Consider the following 19,537-nt stretch of genomic DNA (forward strand, 5'->3'; position numbering starts at 1 on the left):
TCCCTCTACAGAGGAGCCATGTATTTGCAGAGGGCGATGGTTTGTCTGCACCTTCCTAAAGTCCACAACGATTTCCTTTATCTTCTTCATGTTCAGGCTAAGTTGTTCTTCTCACAATCCATCAGCCGCTCCACTTCCTCTCTATAGTCAGTCTCATCATCGTTCTTGATGAGGCCAACCACTGTTGTGTCACGCGTCAGCAGTGTGAACAGCAACGGGCTGAGCCCACACCCTTGGGGAGCAGCAGTGTTCAGCGTAATGGGATGAGAGATGTTTCTGCCCACACGGACTGACTGTGGCCTTCTCCCTACCAGTTTCCTGGGGTATCCTGGTGTTGTACACTGAACTGAAGTCTATAAACAGCAGTCTGGCATGAGATCTCATTTTTCAGGTGGGACAGGACAGAGTGGAGGGCAGAGGCCATTGCATCATCAGTGAAACGATTTGAGTAATAAGCGAACTTGAAAGCTTCCAGTATAGATAGGAGAAAGGCTTTAATATCAGAATCAGGTTTATTGTCATTGGCATGTGACGTGAAATTTGTTAACCTAGCAGCAGCAGTTCAATGCAATACATAATATAGAAAAGAAAAAAAATAAGTAAATCAATTATAGTATACCTATATTGAATAGATTAAAAATCGTGCAAAAAAACAGAAATACTGTACAGGTATATTTTTTTTTAAAAAAGTGAGGTAGTGTCCAAGGGTTCAATGTCCATTTAGGAATCAGATGGCAGAGGGGAAGAAGCTGTTCCTGAATTGCTGAGTGTGTGTCTTCAGGGTTCTGTACCTCCTACCTGATAGTAACAGTGACAAAAGAGCATGCCCTGGGTGCTGGAGGTCCTTAATAATGGATGCTGCCTTTCTGAGACACCGCTCCCTAATGATGTCCTGAGTATTTTGTAGGTTAGTACCCAAGATGGAGCCGACTAAATTTATAACCCTCTGCAGCTTCTTTCGGTCCTGTGCAGTAGCCACCCCCCCATACCAGACGGTGATGCAACCTGTCAGAATGCTCTTCACGGTGCATCTATAGATGTTTTTGAGTATATTTGTTGACATGCCAAATCTTTTCTAACTCCTAATGAAGTATAGCCATTGTCTTGCCTTCTTTATAACTGCATCGATATGTTGGGACCAGGTTAGATCTTCAGAAATCTTGATACCCAGGAACTTGAAACTGCTCACTCTCCACTTCTGATTCTTCTTTGACAATTGGCATGTGTTCCTTTGTCTTGCCCTTCCTGAAGTCCACAATCAGATCTTTCGTCTTACTGAATTTGAGTGTTCAGTTGTTGTTGCTGCGGCACCACTTCACTAATTGGCATATCTTACTCCTGTACACCCTCTCGTCACCACCTGAGATTCTACCAACAATGATTCTATTGTCAGTAAATTTATAGATGGTATTTGAGCTATGCCTAGCCACACAGTCATGTGTATATAGAGAGTAGAGCAATGGGCTAAGCACACTTCCCTGAGGTGCACCAGTGTTGATCGTCAGCGAGGAGGATATGTTATCACCAATCCACACAGATTGTGGTCTTCTGGTTAAGAAGTTGAGGATCCAATTGCAGAGGGAGGTACAGAGGCCCAGGTTCAGCAACTTCTCAATCAGGATTGTGGGAGTGATGGTATTAAATGCTGAGCTATAGATGATGAACAGCATCCTGACGTAGGTGTTTGTGTTGTCCAGGTGGTCTAAAGCTGTGTGGAGAGCCACTGAGATTGCAGCTGCCATTAACCTATTGCGGCAATAGGCAAATTGCAATCGGTACAGGTCCTTGCTGAGGCAGGAGTTCAGTCTAGTCATGACCAACTCCTCAAAGCATTTCATCACTGTAGATGTGTATGCTATTGGGCAATAGTCATTAAGGCAACTTACATTATTCTTCTTCAGCACTGGTATAATTGTTGCCTTTTCGAAGCAAGTGGGAACTTCCACCCGTAGCAGTGAGAGGTTGAAAATGTCCTTGAATACTCCCGCTAGTTGGTTGGCACAGGTTTTCAGAGCCTTACCAGGTACTCCATCTTGCGAGGCTTCACTCTCTTTAAAGACAGCCTAACATCGGCCTCTGAGACAGAGATCACAGGGTCATCAGTTGCAGCAGGGATCTTCACAGCTGTAGTGTGTTCTCCCTTTCAAAGTGGGCATAGAAGGCGTTGAGTTCATCTGGTAGTGAAGCATCGCTGCCATTCATGCTAACAACAGGAATTCTGCAGATGCTGGAAATTCAAGCAACACACATAAAAGTTGCTGGTGAACGCAGCAGGCCAGGCAGCATCTCTAGGAAGAGGTGCAGTCGACGTTTCAGGCCGAGGCCCTTCGTCAGGACTAACTGAACTAACTTCCTTCAGTTAGTCCTGACGAAGGGTCTTGGCCTGAAACATCGACTGCACCTCTTCCTAGAGATGCTGCCTGGCCTGCTGCGTTCACCAACTTTTATGTGTGTTGCTGCCATTCATGCTATTGGGTTTCGCTTTGTAGGAAGTAATGTCTTGCAAACCCTGCCAGAGTTGCCGTGCATCCGATGTCGCCTCCAACCTCGTTTGAAACTGTCTCTTCACCCTTGAAATATCCCTCCGCAAATCATACCTGGTTTTCTGATACAGGCCTGGGTCACCAGACTTGAATGCCACAGATCTAGCCTTCAGCAGGCGACGTACCTCCTGGTTCATCCACGGCTTTTGGTTTGGGAATGTACAGTAAGTCTTTGTAGGCACACACTCATCCACACAGGTTTTAATGAAGTCGGTAACAACTGCAGCGTTCTCATCCAAGTTTGAAGATGAATCCCTGAATACAGCCCAGTCCACCGATTCATAGCAGTCCTGTAGGCGCTCCTGTGCTTCCCTTGTCCATACCTTCTCGGTCCTCACTACTGGTTCTGCAGTCTTCTGTCTCTGCCTATACTGAGGGAGTAGAAATACAGCCAGGTGATCAGACTTTCCAAAGTGAGGGCGTGAAATAGCACGGTAGGCATTCTTGATGGTGGTGTAGCAATGGTCCAGTGTGTTGTTTCCTCTAGTATTGCAAATGATCTGTTGATGGTAGTTGCTTAGTGATTTTTTTCCAGACTTTCCTGGTTAAAATCTCCCAAGACAATGGTGAAGGCATTAGGATGCGCTATTTCCTGCATGTTGATCCCATTGCTCATCTAAAGCCTGATTGATATTGGCCTGAGGTGGAATGTATACCGCTACTAAAATGACCCCAGAGAACTCCCATGGTAGGTGAAAAGGACGGCACTTAACTGCTAGATATTCCAGGTCTGGTGAGCAGAATAGGGACAGCACTGATATGTTTGTGCACCAAGAAGAGTTGATCATGAGGCATACTCCTCCACCTCTGATTTTGAAAGACTCCATAGATCTATCCTGGCAGTGTATAGTAAACCTGTCGATCTGAATCGCAGCATCCGGTACAGAAGGGGTTAACTAAGATTCCCTGAAACTAGGGACACATTCAGTTCTAATGTCCCTCTGATTCAGCAGAGATCACCTTAGCTCTGAGATCATCGATTTTATTCACCAGAGACTGCACGTTTGCCAGCAGGATAGTCGGTATAGGGAGTTTTAAACCCTGTTTCCTTAAACACACTTGTAACCCCACTCTACAGCCACGCTTCCTCTGTGGTATCCTACGTGGGCGCTTCTGACCACAATTGGTGTTGTTTCCGTCAGTTTTAAGTGGCAATATTTCGTTTATATGCATTAAAATATCTTTGTTGACTGTACTGACCTTGGAAGCAGTTGTGTTTCTGGCTGAAACGAGAATATTTAACTGTATCCATTGGGAGTACTGCTGCTACTGGAGTCGCCGCTAAGCGCCCCGGAAGTAACTCGGTGACCAGCTGCTCAAAACATTTCAGAATGGTTGATGTTGATGCCACCAGACGATAGTCATTTAGGCAGGATACTACTGCCTTCTTTGGCACTGGAAGCTGGTTGCTGCCTTGAAAACTGAGGGTACAATGGATTGTTTCAGAGAGGTGTTGGATATATCTGTCAGCACCTCCGTCAGCTGGACTTTCAGGTCTTTCAGAACCTGACCTGGTATATTATTGGGCTCCGCAGCTTTGCGTGGGTTGACTCTGGCCAGGGTCTTCCTCACCTCAGCTTCAGCCAGACGGAGTGTCTGCTCCCCTGGCAGGAGGGGTGCCTTCCTTGCCAGCCCTTTGTTTTGCACATAAAATCAGGTGTAGAAGATATTCACCCTCTCAGGCAGTGAAGCGTGCTGGCCACTGAAGTACAGGGTAGAATCGTAGTCTGTAATCCTTTGAATTTCTTGCCACATGTGCCTTATGTCTCTGGTATTGCAGAAGTGACCGTAAATTCTCTGAGGATGCTCCCATTTTGCCTTCCTGATGGAGTGGGATAGCTCTTATTTGAGTGGTTTTACATGCTTTAAAGCCTGTTTTTAATGTATTTGCAGTTTAACGTGAAGAGTTAAAACATTATCGTCCAGTTTTGTCCAATAGGAGGACAGAATTCTTGACTACGTAGCTGGATCACCCCTGATGAAGAGCTGACAATCTTTTATTTTTTGCAAAAAGCACATCTTTTCCAGCCTTAAGGTTCTGATGAAGATGTCCGAGTTTGTCATTGAAACGTTGGTTATAATCGATACTTATACCTGGCTGGAAGCCCGAGAAGTGTTTATTCGTCATATATGCCAGGAAAGCACTAGATCCTTTCTCTTTATCAAGTGGTGATATTCAGCTCAACTCCAGTGCACAATTCATTGGGTCAGGGCCTCCCATGCCCATCCAAACTTTGACATTTTGTCAACTTTTTAAGAATACATGCAACTAAAACCTACTTTGCTCTGTATTTTGACCTCTTAGAGGAAAATGAAAGAAACTAAGCTTACCTTGCTGGGAAATTAATAATTTTGTAGGATTTATTTGTAAACTATTGTTTATTAATCATTTTAAAGTCTAAAAATGCACGCTGGTGGATTCTATGTTAATACTGCCATACGACACTAAAAGGTGAATTCTGTATTTTGCAGCAGGTCCTACCGTTGGTTTAATTAAAATATTTATATTTTTTTGAAGTATAATTTTTGATTGTCATTGCCAGAGCAGGGGTTATTTGTAAGTTCTCTGGAAGTTACCCAAGGTTAGCTTAAAACTATCTTTGGTCATTTGTTGCATTGATAACAACTGTCATAAGTAATTTGCTTTAACTAGCAAATTTGACTTTGTGGCCAGCAGTTAATTCTGCTGCTCCATAGCTCGAGTTTGATCCTAACCTTGGATGCTGTCAGTGTTAAGATTACACATTCTCTGGATGTTTTTTTATGTGCTCCATTCCTCCAAAAATGTGCTGTAGGTTAAAACTTAACCCTTAATATAGATTAATGGCAAAACAAAGTCAAATGAGTGTTGATGGGAGGAAGAATAAGTTGCAGGGGTACATGGAAATAGAAGAGCTGGCATGGACCCAACGACTGCCTCCTGTATGGTAAGATGAGCATTATCAAGCAAACTATCTGATATCTGAATACTCTACAGCAATGAGTTAAACTTGGTGAATCTTGAGGTAATATGTTTTATTTACTTGCAGGTAGTGACCAGATTAGGGACAAATATCACAAGAATCTCACATTCTTTGAAGTAGGACCATAAAGACATAGAAGCAGAAGCAGGCCATGCGGCCCATCAGGTCTGCTCTAACATTCCACCATGTCTTATTTGTCCCTCTCAACCTTCTTTTCCTGCCTTCTCACCGTAATACCTGATGTCCTTACTAATCAAGAATCTATCAAGCTCTGATTTAAATGTACTCAAATGACTTGGCCTCCACAATCATCTGTGACAATGAATTCCACAGATTCATCACATTCCTCTGTTCTAAAAGTTTTTCTTTGTATTCTGAGGCTTTGACCTCTGGTCTAGACTCTCCCACAACTGAATACATTCTCCTCATGTCCACTCTATCTAGGCCTTTCAATATTCAGTAAATATAATTCAACTTGGGCCATTCCATCTAAGAATAGTCTGGGTTGGGTAGGGAGAGGGGATGAAAGAAACTTTTCCTGAGAAAAGATGGGTATTCCCTTCACCATAGGAGATACCTCGCTCACAGAGTTTTTATTTCAGATTTCCAGCATTTTGCTTTTGGCTCAATTGAAGATGAGGTATAGATTTGTAGTAGGTTGTTTGTGAAAATGGAGAAGATCCTTAATGACAAAGTTCTAATGAAATACATTTAGACAGTTTTTGATTTACTGCATGCAAGCTTTGCAACTTTTAAAAGATGCTGTGTGTTCATACAAATCTGAAATATATTTTAGGACAGAGTCACAGCAACCATTAAAAGCAAAGTTAAAAGTGGTAATATATAAAGTACTGCGCTGTCTCTGTTAATAACCTTTGACCACTGACTGACATAACCAGAAACTGAGTGAAGCAAAAGGAATTTGATGTTTGATATTCCATTGTCCTGGTTTTTGACAACAATTGATCTAATGGCGCTTTATAAAAACACCACAGCAGCAAATAATTTGGGCAGTTTCTCGACATTACCACCTACATGCCCTGGCCTAACCCCTCATCATCATCATCATAGTAATAAATACTTTATTGATCCTGAGTGGTAAATTCTTTCATCTTGCTTGTTGTAATGTTACAACCTGATAACATGACATACTTAATTTTTTTTATATAATTGTGACCAAATAGTAGCACCTAGTTGTAGCACAGTTTCTATGTCAACAGTTTAGTGCCTGCCAGTATTTTTGGGCTGCCATTCAACCATCTAAAACAGTAATTGTGTGTATTGCAAAAGGACAGATCCAGTGAGATCTGTTTAGTCATTTTAAGAGCAACACCTATTCTTTAAATCCTATCTTTGAAATCCTGTATACTTTTGAGATTACATAGCAATCAGCTAGGTAATATTAATTAAAGTAGTATTATTTGGTTAACTAACCACACTGAAGAGCTTTCTTAGATGCTGAATAATGGAAGCATTGTTCTGAAAGTATTTTAAACAGTTTGCTAGTTTCATCCTTTCTAATGATGGTTTTCTTCATACTTATGTAGTGTTACTTATTTTGCATAACTTTTCCCCAGCTGCACACTCTCCAGCATTATTGGATTTGTACCACACAGTTTGAACAGCTGAAACTTGCCCTGGAGAATCCGAGTTTGTTTTTGTTGCAGTGTGGTCCGGATATAAAACTGCAGGAGCAGGTCATCCTGTATTTCTGCTGAGTTTTGGAAGTAGAAATAGTCAGGTGAACAGCTCAGCAAAATATCAAAGTACTTAAAAATGCAAATGTGGTTGTGCCAGATGTGTGTCCTGCAAAATATCAAAGAATTTAAAAACATATGTATGGCAATGCTAGATGCATGTCCATTTTTGGAAACATTGCTTGCCTGCTTTCAAAATCTGATGTTTGTTGATGAAAGAAATGTACTGATGTATCAACTATCTTGACAATTATTCTTCAAAAATTGGTAGAATTAGAATACGAGGGGTGATTGATAAATTCGTGGCCTGAGGTAAAAGGAGTCAATTTTAGAAAACATAACACATTTACTTTTCAACATAGTCCCCTATATTTACACACTTAGTCCAGCATTTGTGGAGCATACGGATCCCTTCTTTGTAGAAGTCGGTGTCTTGGACCTCCAGAAGTGGCCCACAGCAGGGGTGATTGATAGGTTTGTGGCCTAAGGTAGAAGGAAATGAGTTATTAACTTCAAACTTTCTGCATAATCACTCAAACAGTTGAACTGCACGTGCTTGTAAAGAGAGCTGTTTAACTCATCTCCTTCTACCTTAGGTCACAAACTTATCAATCACCCCTCGTATCAATAAACTAATCCCAGACACTATTTAGCTTCCTTGTGTCCCATTTCAGTGATTTGACTTGTCTTTTTATATGGCACTTTTCAGATTCTTTGAGGTGTAATGTAGAGACATTATTAATCCAAGTTTTGAATTGTTCTCTCTTTCCCCAAAAAGTAAGAAAATTCATTTTTATGTCTACACGTGCAAGAGGAAATGTGTTTGGCCTGCATTAGCCAGATTGGAATCAAATAATTCAATGAAGGAAGGATTAGAGATTATTGCCTTTTTGGCCTTGTTACAGTACACAACTGCAAGCAATTTTTAATATGAATTCATTTCTCAGTATTTTCAGTTTGCAAAAATATTGGAAAAGATGAGCAATATGCTGTGTTTAAAATGACATCTCAAAGCCTCCTTTTTTAAAAAAAAAACATAATGCTGGTGATCTAACCTTTTTGTTCCTTAAACACAGTATGTATAAATTTGTATCCTAATTAATGTGTTTTTTAAAAATCCAGGCCATACTTTTCACATTTCCATATTGTATTACAGCATAGAAACATTTGCCCTGTTCAATCTATGCCTGGTCCCAGCATTCCCACCTTTCCTATTTCAGCACTTGTTTCCTTATAACCTTAATTTAATCAGTTAACCTGCCTACATGTCTTAGACATATTGAAGGGAACTGGAGCACCTGGAGAAAACTCATTCATCCACAGGCAAAACATGCACCTGAGGTCAGAATGAAATTCTGGTCACCAGAACTATGTAGTATCAATTAAAGTAATTAATCCATGGCCTTCCTTCAATTCCAACCACTCTGTTTAAACGGACCAATATGACCAACTTTCCATGTGCTGATAATGTGTGTATAAAACTGAAATTAGTGATTCCTATTTTGATAACGCTAGAGATGAATGCAGACTCTACTAATCTCTCATGGTTTGTGCCCATGTCTCATTTTAAAATAAGTATTTAGGTATGGGACTTCAGGCAGTGGATGAAAGTTAAAAAGCATAATTATGGATCAGGCTTCACACAGTGATGTGGTTGACAGTGTACTTTTTCCATAGCATAGTTCTACTTAAAACTATGGTCATAAATTGTGTATCATACAAATCTTTCAAACCTAAGTACTATTGATTCAATAAAGGACAAATTGATTTCAAATCTGTCGAGAATGTATACAGCATGAGCCCTTTGATCTTAATATATTCGACACAATGCAAATTCTGATTATAAATTCTTACATATTGCATACAGCACAAGATTTCTGACCGTAAATATATTTTACATTCAATAAGGACTGTATAGTCCGAAATATATAGATTGCATCCTGTGCAAGCTCTAGTTCTAAGTACTTTCCTTTGTTAACATTCCTTCACAGCTTGACCTCTGCTTTATGACGCTATTTTGAAATCTGGTATTTATACACTGAATCCCCTAGGTGTATTTTAAATTGCTTTTCAAACAGTTCTGTGTGCCATAGTACCTCATGATGAGACCACGCAAGGGCATAATAAAAAAAGTGGAATAAATTTATAAAACACTCTTCTGAATGCCCGGTTTTACTTATATCAGATATTAAAACTTCATGCAGCTGTTGTAGGTCCACACAGGAATGTAGATGTGCTGGCATGTTGCTAATATTTGTTTCTTTTAATGCACATTCTGGTATATAATAATATGATTATGTCTGCCATTTTGTAGTGTAAGAATTACCAGTAACTTTTAAGTACCTTTATCATTGTCTGACTGTAGGCGATGCTGGATGCTGCGATAAAGAGATAAACAACCTGCATATGGAACATAGAATATTATGTAAAACAAACCACAAAGATTTATCTACTTTTCATAGTTATCCTTTTAATTTCTTTACCTGTGTAATGGAATATTTTTCTGTTTACCTCTTCTCTAGAAGAGTTGAAAAGTAGTATTTGTTGATTTAGCTATCTTCAGATAAACCTGAAATTCTGCTATAAAGCAATTTTTAAAATTTAATGAAATTCCTAAATTTCATTAACTATAAAAACCACTTCCTATGATACGCTTGCATGGGTCACAATCAAAACAATCAGTTGTTTTATTCACTTGTATTTAGTTAAATCTCCCTGTATTCATTATTTTCCAATTATTTTATTTCCTGTTACTGAGTTGCTTTGCTTACTGAGAAGGGAGACACCTGTGGAAGAGTTGGTGTAATGACAGCAATACTTTGCTGTTTCATTAATATTTTGCCTTTTGGTTGTGCACAAGTAAAAAAAATACACTGAGATGTTTGTAAGCCACTTTTTATTGATCGCAGTGAACTGAATATTTGTTGGGAGCGTGAACAGTTCATATGTTTTTGTACTATTGTGAGTCTTGCCTGATGCCCTTTTCTGTTAATGTTGGTCAGTATAAGTGTTTTAATTCAGTTGTTTAATTAGCCCCTACCTTCAACTCTTTTGTTTTGAGAGTTTGTACAGAGCTGCTTTAACTTTTCTTGGTAACTACCCATCTTAATACTTTCTGTATAATGATTCTGTTATCTATTCAGTTTTTTAACTTTTCTAGTTTGTCCGTTGTATCTTTCTGTAGCCTTACCAAGTTTAATATTTACAAATTAAACTCTGAAATGTTCTCTACGTTCATATAGAATCTTTGCTTGAGGCTAATGATTGTGGAAAATAAGAGTTTGTGTGTGAAGTTTGGGGAAGTGCAAGACATGCCTATCTAAATTTGAGATCCAAAAAAAAGCTTTGTTTTATAACAAATAAAAGTAAGATTTTAATGTACAAAATCCTTGGATATTCATGGAAGTTCATTCTAAGAAAGTACTTTTTAAAATATCCAGACCTTTGGCATGATGTCTGCTTATGAATTCTTGAACATGGTTGATTCTTGAAGCACTGAGAGATGAGCAGTGGTTGATGTAATAAAACTAACACACTCTGACTGGATTTTACATTATGATGGAAGCTGGAAGTATCATTTGAATTGGAACTTGTTCTCAAAACAAACTTAAATTCAAATTTGTGTGGAAGTTTGACTTCAATATCTCCCCCCCCAAAAAAAATCTCAAAGTTAAAAGAGTGGCAGCTAATTCAAAGTTCCATTCAATAATATTTAAGATACTTGAAGCAGTTGAAATGTGGCAAAATGTATCAGTATAATAGTTGCATTAAGATTATCGAATTTAAAATTGGAGCCATAATATTAGATGTGTGCCACCTTTTTAAACTTAATCTTTTTTTTATTACAAAAGTCTGCATAATTCTATTTAAAGATTGAAAAATATTTGATTTAATAAGTTGTTTTCAATAAACTTCTATTATGTTTAGCCATTTTTGGCTTAATATAAAGCTGTCTTAAATAAAACTGTTTTAGATTGATTTTCATTCATTAATTTTTCTGATTTATAGGCTAGTGTCCTCACTCACTTTCTTTTCAGACATTATATACAAAGTACGAAAGAGGATTGATTGCATAAATTTGAATATGCGTCATCTTATTCTGTGGTTACAGCAGTTTCTGCTGCTGAGCTTGAGATCATGCTGTGTTTGGCTTGCTACAATGTTCATTCAAGCAGATGAACAAGATTTTGTTGGGACCATTCTGAAAGCAGAAGCTTGTTCAGTTTAACATTTACAAGTTTGTGTTAAATGTTTTCATTGATCTGTTTCTTTTTGTAGCAGTAGTTTTAAAAGGTGAGGGATCAAGTAATTGTGTTTTAAATAACCATGGATCCCACTGAATTGCATGAATTTTCTATTTTTGCATACCTTGTTAAGATGTCTTATAATATTTCATTTATTTATTTTTGCAAACAGGTTCCAAATCTCTGTGAAGACCTATTATCATCAGTTGATCAGCCACTAAAGATTGCCAGGGATAAAGTGGTTGGAAAGGATTACTTACTTTGTGACTATAATAGAGATGGTGACTCATACAGGTGAGATCATTGAAATGGAAGCATGGTGTAGACATTTAACCAAAAGAGAAATGCAAATTTTACAGTAATTTCACCCCTGTTCATTCCTCAGTTAAAGCTCAGGTAAGCCCTCAAAGCTTTGAGTACTCAATGCATTTTGTGTTTTACTGTCTCATTCACTAAATTGCCTGACTGGAAGTTTGGATGGAATTGCGTGAATGAATAATGAATCAAAATATCATCTTTTAGTATCAACAATATGATACATATTGTATAAATTAGAGACAATATTGAGTTGAATTTAATTGCCAGGCCTGAAATTGCATGTGACCCAAGCAGGTAGAAGCAGGTTTGATTTCTGAACAACATTTGATTTTAAGGTAATTTTGAACTGTTACTTTCTATTTTCTGTTTGTTTTACTTGTTAATGATTCGTTTCCATACAGGACTAAGTAATAGCGAAATAATGGGAGTGTCTTCACTGAGGCAAAGCTAATATTAAATAGAAGTATGTCATTCATGTAATAAACTTAGGAGTTAAGTGTCTGGGACATTGCTTACATGTGCTAAAAGCTACAATTTGCCATAGCCATTGGATAAGTTTATTCATTATTGAGTCACTTGCTATGTCTCTCTTGTATGTATAACATTAGGTTTGCCTAAGAGTTTTGATGCTGGCCCCCACCCCAAGTAATGTTATTGGGACATTATTTCCATTCCAATATATCACCCTCCACAGATGGATCAAATTTTAGATGTTGAAAATCTTTTCATCTATATTCTTGATGATCAGATACTCCTCAGGCTTGTTACTTGGTGTCTCTGATCTCAAGGGTAGCAAAGCCTCTTGTTCAGTGCAAAGATTTCTTTCATTTCTCTCTTGATTCAAAGTTACTGGTACTCACTTGCCCTGCAAGCTCCAAAAGAAATAAATTGTTCTCAAAATGTTGCATGTTCCACTTGTCATTCAAATTGCAGGTTGTACATATTTTATTGGACATACATGTTCAACAGTTTTTGATTTTCTGATAGCTTGGAGGTGTCTGGATGAAAATAGAAATAACATGGGCTTAATTAAAAAATTGTTGCAACTTTAGTTTTGTCTTTCAGATTGTTTTAATTAAATAAATCTGTTTCTTTTTATTTGATATAAATGATCAAGTAACAGCATATGATGACTAAATCTGAACTTCTGGGATCAGTCCACCCTTTTTTGTAGGAAGCAAGGGAATATTCTACTCTTTATGCATGATTCACTGTGTTCCCAAAGATTTGTAAGTGTCAAAGACCTCTCCAGATATTAATAGTATCTTTTCTTAAACTCTGATATTTATATAGAATATAAATGCGCCAGTTAACTTAATATCTGGGGCACGATCTAGTTTCTAAAACAAATACATTTGGGACTTCAGATTTCTCACATTGTTTTCTTCTGAGATCTACACATGCTTTCTTTCCTGCATTTCTCTTTTAAATGAAATCCTTATGAGGAAACTGGTGCCAGCTACACAGTTTGAAGTCGTTAGCTTTAGCAAAGAAACATTCTCTGTGGGGGGGAAAAATACATGTTCCATCTAGTCATTGACTAAGGCCATGTGGCTTTTTGTTGCACATGTAAAATGTGCTTTAACTTGTTAACTAGTATGGGGATTTAAAAAGTACATTATCTGTATGCAAAAATACTTTCTTGGGGGCAAATCCTTGAGCCACATGTTTAAGAATATCTCCTGATAAATATTGTACTGCTTAAAAATGCATGGATACATTCCAGGAAATAGGCATCTCTTCCATTTTGGCAGCATCTTTGGATGATGGAGATTTGAAATGGTGGGTTTCTGCAACTACAGTTTAATAAGCCTTTAAAAGCCATACAATAAGTGCAACAGAAAGCCATATAGTGCAAGCCATTCAGTTTTGAGCAAGGAAAGCAAAATGTCAGTTACAAATGCATTCATTCTGCAGAGAGAAATAACAAAGTAGAAGAACTGAACAAAAAGCACTGTCTTCAACATTTCATCTTCTAGTTTAAACACACATTCTGTTGTTTACATGTGTCAGTTCTGTTTTTGAGCTTAACTAAGGCAAATGGATATTATTGTGACCTGACCTTCATATAGTTTGTTTTTCCCTTGAATTGGTTTGGTTGTAGTTATTGAATGCGGAATGCTTGGCATCTATTGTTACCATGGCTCTTGATAATTTTGTTACATACGCCTGCCTAATATGCTGAGACCTTGAAGGTCACATGTTCTTAATCTGAAATGACATTTACCAGAATCACCTGTCATTAAATTTTAATACTTGTTGTGAAATTTGTGGTGTTTGGAGCCACTAATGTTTTCCAAATGTCTTCAATGAGTACTTTTTAAAGAAAAGTGTGTTCATGTAGGAATACTAAAATGTAAAACATGAATTTTATTAATATCATTTTAATTCAATATTAAGTCCTTAATGACTACTGTAGAAGATATTTTGATAGGATGATAGCTAAAGCTTCTGGCAATGTTGTTCATAACTATGGGCTGTATGTACACACCTGCCTCAGGCTCTTCCTATTCTACTGTCATTGTGGTCACTATCAAAACAATCATTTCTCCTTCCAGTGATCAGAAAAATAATTCTGGGAATCAATGAAGCGCTTTTAGTAAGAATTCTCTTGCTTAGAGATTAACACCTTGTTGACTAACTGACTTATTGAATTTGCTCACTGAAAACCATGCTATGTAGCAGTTGCTGCGATACTGTTACAGCTCAGGGTGTTGGAGTTCAATTCTGGCACCATCTATAAGTGTTTGTACGTTCTCCCCATCACTTTGTGTGTTTGTTTCCTCCTGGTGCTCTGGTTTCCTCCTATAGTCCAAAGATGTATCAGTTAGTATGTTAATTGGTCTTTGTAAATTGTCCTATAATTAGGCTACTGTTAATATAGGTGGCTTGCTGGGCTGGAAGGGCCTGTTCTGCACTGTTTCACCAAATAAATAAATCAATAGAATTTCTTTTGATGACTTGAGAGATTTAATACCAACAATTGATGAAAGTAATTTGATTACAATAAAGCTGGGCATGCTGGGGAGAAAATATAATGCACAGTGACTAGCAGGGCTGTGACTTGGGGGTGGGAGAGTATAATTTTTCCTGTACTGTGATTAACTAGCCATAGATTGATTAGATTTCAGATTCTCCAACCAGGGCCTTTGAAAAACTTTCTAAAACACTATATAAAATTACTTTGAAATGCAATGACTGTAACATAGATAGTAAACAGTAACTCATTAATGGTGATGGGATGAATAACTAATTTATATTTTGGCATTTGTTGAAGGAAGAATATTGCCCTGGACCTAGAGAACTTCCAGTGTTCTTCATACAATTTGTGGGGCTATCTTAAAGTTCCCCAGAGTGGGTCCATCTTAACTGCTACATTATTCTTCTGTGGTTTTAAAAAAAAAGCCCAAATTTTATGTTTACTCTTGGAGTAGTCCAATGTACTTGTGAGTACTGCTGAATTTTAAAGGACTATGAAAATAGAAAAATAGATTGAAGTTGTCCATTTTCAGTAACTTTGAAATCTCTTGTTTATGATGACAAATGAGCCAGTATGTTGCAGCTTGTTTAAGGAGTTAGCCACCAGAAGGTGAAAAGAGAATTTCCAGTGTGCATCCTTTTAAAGTTGTACAGTAGGTAGCAAATTAAAAATATGAATGTAGATGATGCTGTTTCGATCAACTGATATATCTAATCTATATGAAGATTGAAAATTGAGTTGATTAAAACTTTAGTAAGGAAATCTCAATTTTAAACTGCACATTGTGCTGCAAGACTGTTCGTGTTCTGTGCCATCCTTGTTCAGAGACATTGAAATTAATTTATAAAGCATTTAATATTCTTTTAGTTCAGTCTTAATATCTGAAACAGGTATCACTTCTTCCATTGGAATCTCCATGTTATATGTTTCTGTGAAGCCAAAGGAAGTATTGATGCTTAACAGTCTTGGACAGTAGGGGTTAACAAATTAAGTTAATCAGCATCTGTAAATTGTGCTTTGTGCTTAAGATTGCTGTGCAAACCCTTTACTTCTGCCATTGGTAACATCTGTGTTTAATATTTTGTCCTTTTCATTCTGTATTGTATCATATAAATAAACAAGCTTTTATGCCACGTAAACATGTGTGAACTCTGCCAATTTTCTTTTCAGTGCAACTTCTTTTAAAGCAATGATTGTGTTTGAATCTGCCTGCGATATTTACTTTAGAAATTATTCATTTTTAAATATCACATTTAAAATATCACAATAATGCATTTTTCACAATTGGAGGTGTGCTGTGACAGAATTTTATGGATCAAATAATTTTAAATATGAGAAATACCATAGAGGGGCATTTTGTTAAGAGGTATCAAAAATAGAGAATAAAGTTTGAGTCAGCTTCAGTGACAAACAAATCTTAATTAGAAAGGCAAATGATTGTTGGAATTTGCAAGATCATCTGCTCAATATTTTGGTTCAAGAAAAACTATTTTTTAAGTATTGGTGGGAGTGCAGCTAGTAAATGCAGAGCATTTGCTCAGAGTATTGCAGGAAGATGGTTGCTCTGTATACTTTTATCAAACAACTGAGAGATCAAGCAATTTAAATTATTTGAGAAAAAAGCTAAAAAGGATTAAAGTGAAGAATAGAATAGAAGAATATATTATGCAAAGTAAGGACCAAAGCAAAAATTAATGAAAATATAATTTTGGAACCATTGGCAGGACTACCTGGATGGAGTTTAAGCCCAAATGTGGTGAATGGCTTTGATGACCTGACCGTTCAGAAAGCAGAAAATATTGCACTGCTAACTTTTAAGTAATTTGATAAACATAAGTATAGATATAGGTCAATGCTCTACATCACTCTTAATATATTTGTTGTGGCACTTTGCAAAAACTATATCACATTCTTTTAAGGTATAAATGGAACAGAATTGTTCATTTGGCTATGGCACTTATGACAGGCTCTTGGAAAGATGGCATGTAGTACCAAGGGTGCCTCTTCATCCTTAAGTTTGATGGTTAGTGACTGAACACCAGTTAATTAAGGTAAAGGGGTGATTTTTCCCCTTGAGATTCATGCAATTTATTTCAATTTAAAATAAGAAAGTGTAGTATCCAACATATTATCAATCAATAAATTGTTACTATACTAAGTACTCAGATATACAGTAAATGTGTAGTAAGATATAAATGCAAATATGCCCCAACTTTAAAAAGGACATTAAAATGTTGAAGTACCTAAAAGGAAATGATATTAGATAATAAATCACAAGTATTAAATGTATTAATACCAACTAGCAGTGATGGCTTTTAAAGTCAGAAAGTGCAGCAGTGTAAATAAAGGTGGATAAAACATTACACACTAGGTAGCCACTTGACACAAGTCCTTCAGAAACTGTTTGCCATCTTAATATACACAATGATCACCTCAAAGTACTTGTGTATAGCTATATTTTTTTAAAAATTGAGATGAAGCTTGCCTCACATGTAAGTAGATTTATAAATCAGATAATCTGATAATGAGATTTAAATGTAATGGTCATCTTACTTGAACACAACTGCGACTAAATGTATTCTCAGCAGTTTTTCCATAGTTGAAATGCCTGCAAAATAATTCATTGATGTAAAATTATTGATGACTATGAACCAAGTTATTATCTGGATAGTAATTTTAATTTTCAGGAAAGCACTTGAATCTATCTAGAGCATGAGATTCACAAAAATAAATCTAGAAAAATCTAGATTCTAGGAAGCCAACTCAAGAATGATACTTATTACCAAAAAAGGTAGCCTGCTATAAAACTCGCCCTGTGCAGTGAAACAGTGTGCATTGATTAGTACAGTTTGCATTCTGAGGTAAACCAATTTATGACATTAGACTTTGTAATGGCTGCCTGTTTTTGATTGCATGGCTGTCTTTTTTTTTAGGTCACCTTGGAGTAATAAATATGATCCCCCTCTGGACGATGGTGCCATGCCATCAGCTCGTCTGCGGAAACTGGAAGTTGAAGCCAACAAAGCATTTGATCAGTACAGAGACCTGTAAGCCTAGTGGTTTAATGTATTTTTCTGTGCTATTCGTAGATGTGATTAAAATGTAGATAGATTATTTTAAATCTCCCAGGCTTTTAAATATCTCATTGTGAAATTAAAGTTATTTGAGCTGTCTACTTAAAGTTAAAATAACTTTGATTCTTAACTTCAGATAGTCTCCTGAAATTAGAGTGACTTAAGACTGGCTGCTTAAGTCTTCATAACATGCAGATTTTCTATTAAATACAAAAAATCTGCAGTGGAATGCGAAGTTGCAATTCTAACAGGCTGCAACAAGCCCGAATGAAATCAGTTATTGATATCAGTTGTACGATGATGTTGCCTTGCTGATTTTACCAAAGTATATAAAACACTAAAGCTACATAAATATTGCTTTTATTTGTCCAGAAAAAAATATCAAATATGACCTCAAAATTACACAAAAATGTGATAATACAGCTTGTTTATTTCTGCACTGATCCGTTGGAAATTGGATTACTTCCATTCAACACACACAATGCTGGAGGAACTCAGTAGGCCAGGTAGTATGTACAGTCAACATTTTGGGCTGAGACCCTTCAGCAGGACTCCATTCTTCCATTCGTTCATTTAAGATAGAAATCAAGTTTATACTTTATTTCAGCATAAGGCCCACCTTCTGCTGCTTGAATCCCTTGAATATTTCCGGCAGTGCTCTTATGAGAGAATTTCAGGATTTGAATGTAATGCTTATGGGCATAATGTCCATTTTGGATCTTGCTTTAGAGGTGATGGTGTCCCCTTAATGCTGTTGCTCTGGTCTTATGATGTGATCTACTATCTCACTTGGTGATCTCACAGATCAATCTAGGATTTTATGAATGATTCAGTTATACAATTATCCATCAAGACTACCATCACCACAGCAGTAATTTTCGAGTCACTCCCAGACTATAGCAAACATTATTTCAACACTATCATAGTCATACTTTATTGATCCCAGGGGAAATTGGTTTTTGTTACAGTTGCACCATAAATAATAAATAGTAATAAAACCATAAATAGTTAAATAGTAATATGTAAATTATGCCAGTAAATTATGAAATAAGTCCAGGACCAGCCTATTGGCTCAGGGTGTCTGACCCTCCGAAGGAAGAGTTGTAAAGTTTGATGGCCACAGGCAGGAATGACTTCTTATGACGCTCTGTGTTGCATCTCGGTGGAATGAGTCTCTGTCTGTATGTACTCCTGTGCCCACCCAGTACATTATGTAGTGGATGGGAGACATTGACCAAGATGGCATGCAACTTGGACAGCATCCTCTTTTCAGACACCACTGTGAGAGAGTCCAGTTCCATCCCCACAACATCACTGGCCTTACGAATGAGTTTGTTGATTCTGTTGGTGTCTGCTACCCTCAGCCTGCTGCCCCAGCACACAACAGCAAACATGATAACACTGGCCACCACAGACTCGTAGAACATCCTCAGCATCGTCCGGCAGATGTTAAAGGACCTCAGTCTCCTCAGGAAATAGAGACAGCTCTGACCCTTCTTGTAGACAGCCTCAGTGTTCTTTGACCAGTCCAGTTTATTGTCAATTCGTATCCCCAGGTATTTGTAATCCTCCACCATGTCCACACTGACCCCCTGGATGGAAACAGGGGTCGCTGGTACCTTAGCTCTCCTCAGGTCTACCACCGGCTCCTTAGTCTTTTTCACATTAAGCTGCAGATAATTCTGCTCACACCATGTGACAGAGTTTCCTACCATAGC

The 19,537-nt window shown here is 37.4% G+C and overlaps 1 protein-coding gene across 3 annotated transcripts in view; it reads left to right on the forward strand.

Moving 5' to 3' along the window:
- capzb (capping actin protein of muscle Z-line subunit beta) overlaps positions 1 to 19,537 on the forward strand; it is a 114,261-nt gene that overhangs the window by 59,221 nt on the left and 35,503 nt on the right. For 2 of the 3 annotated variants that reach the window (XM_072244768.1, XM_072244767.1), the window contains exons 3-4: positions 11,620 to 11,741; positions 17,679 to 17,792. In XM_072244768.1, the coding sequence (XP_072100869.1) occupies positions 11,620 to 11,741; positions 17,679 to 17,792 (236 nt within the window). The remainder of the gene's footprint in view (positions 1 to 11,619; positions 11,742 to 17,678; positions 17,793 to 19,537) is intronic. The other variant, XM_072244769.1, reaches the window with a different exon arrangement.

This window comes from Mobula birostris, chromosome 27 (genome assembly GCF_030028105.1).
Source record: "Mobula birostris isolate sMobBir1 chromosome 27, sMobBir1.hap1, whole genome shotgun sequence".
In the NCBI taxonomy this organism is placed as follows: Eukaryota; Metazoa; Chordata; class Chondrichthyes; order Myliobatiformes; family Myliobatidae; genus Mobula; species Mobula birostris.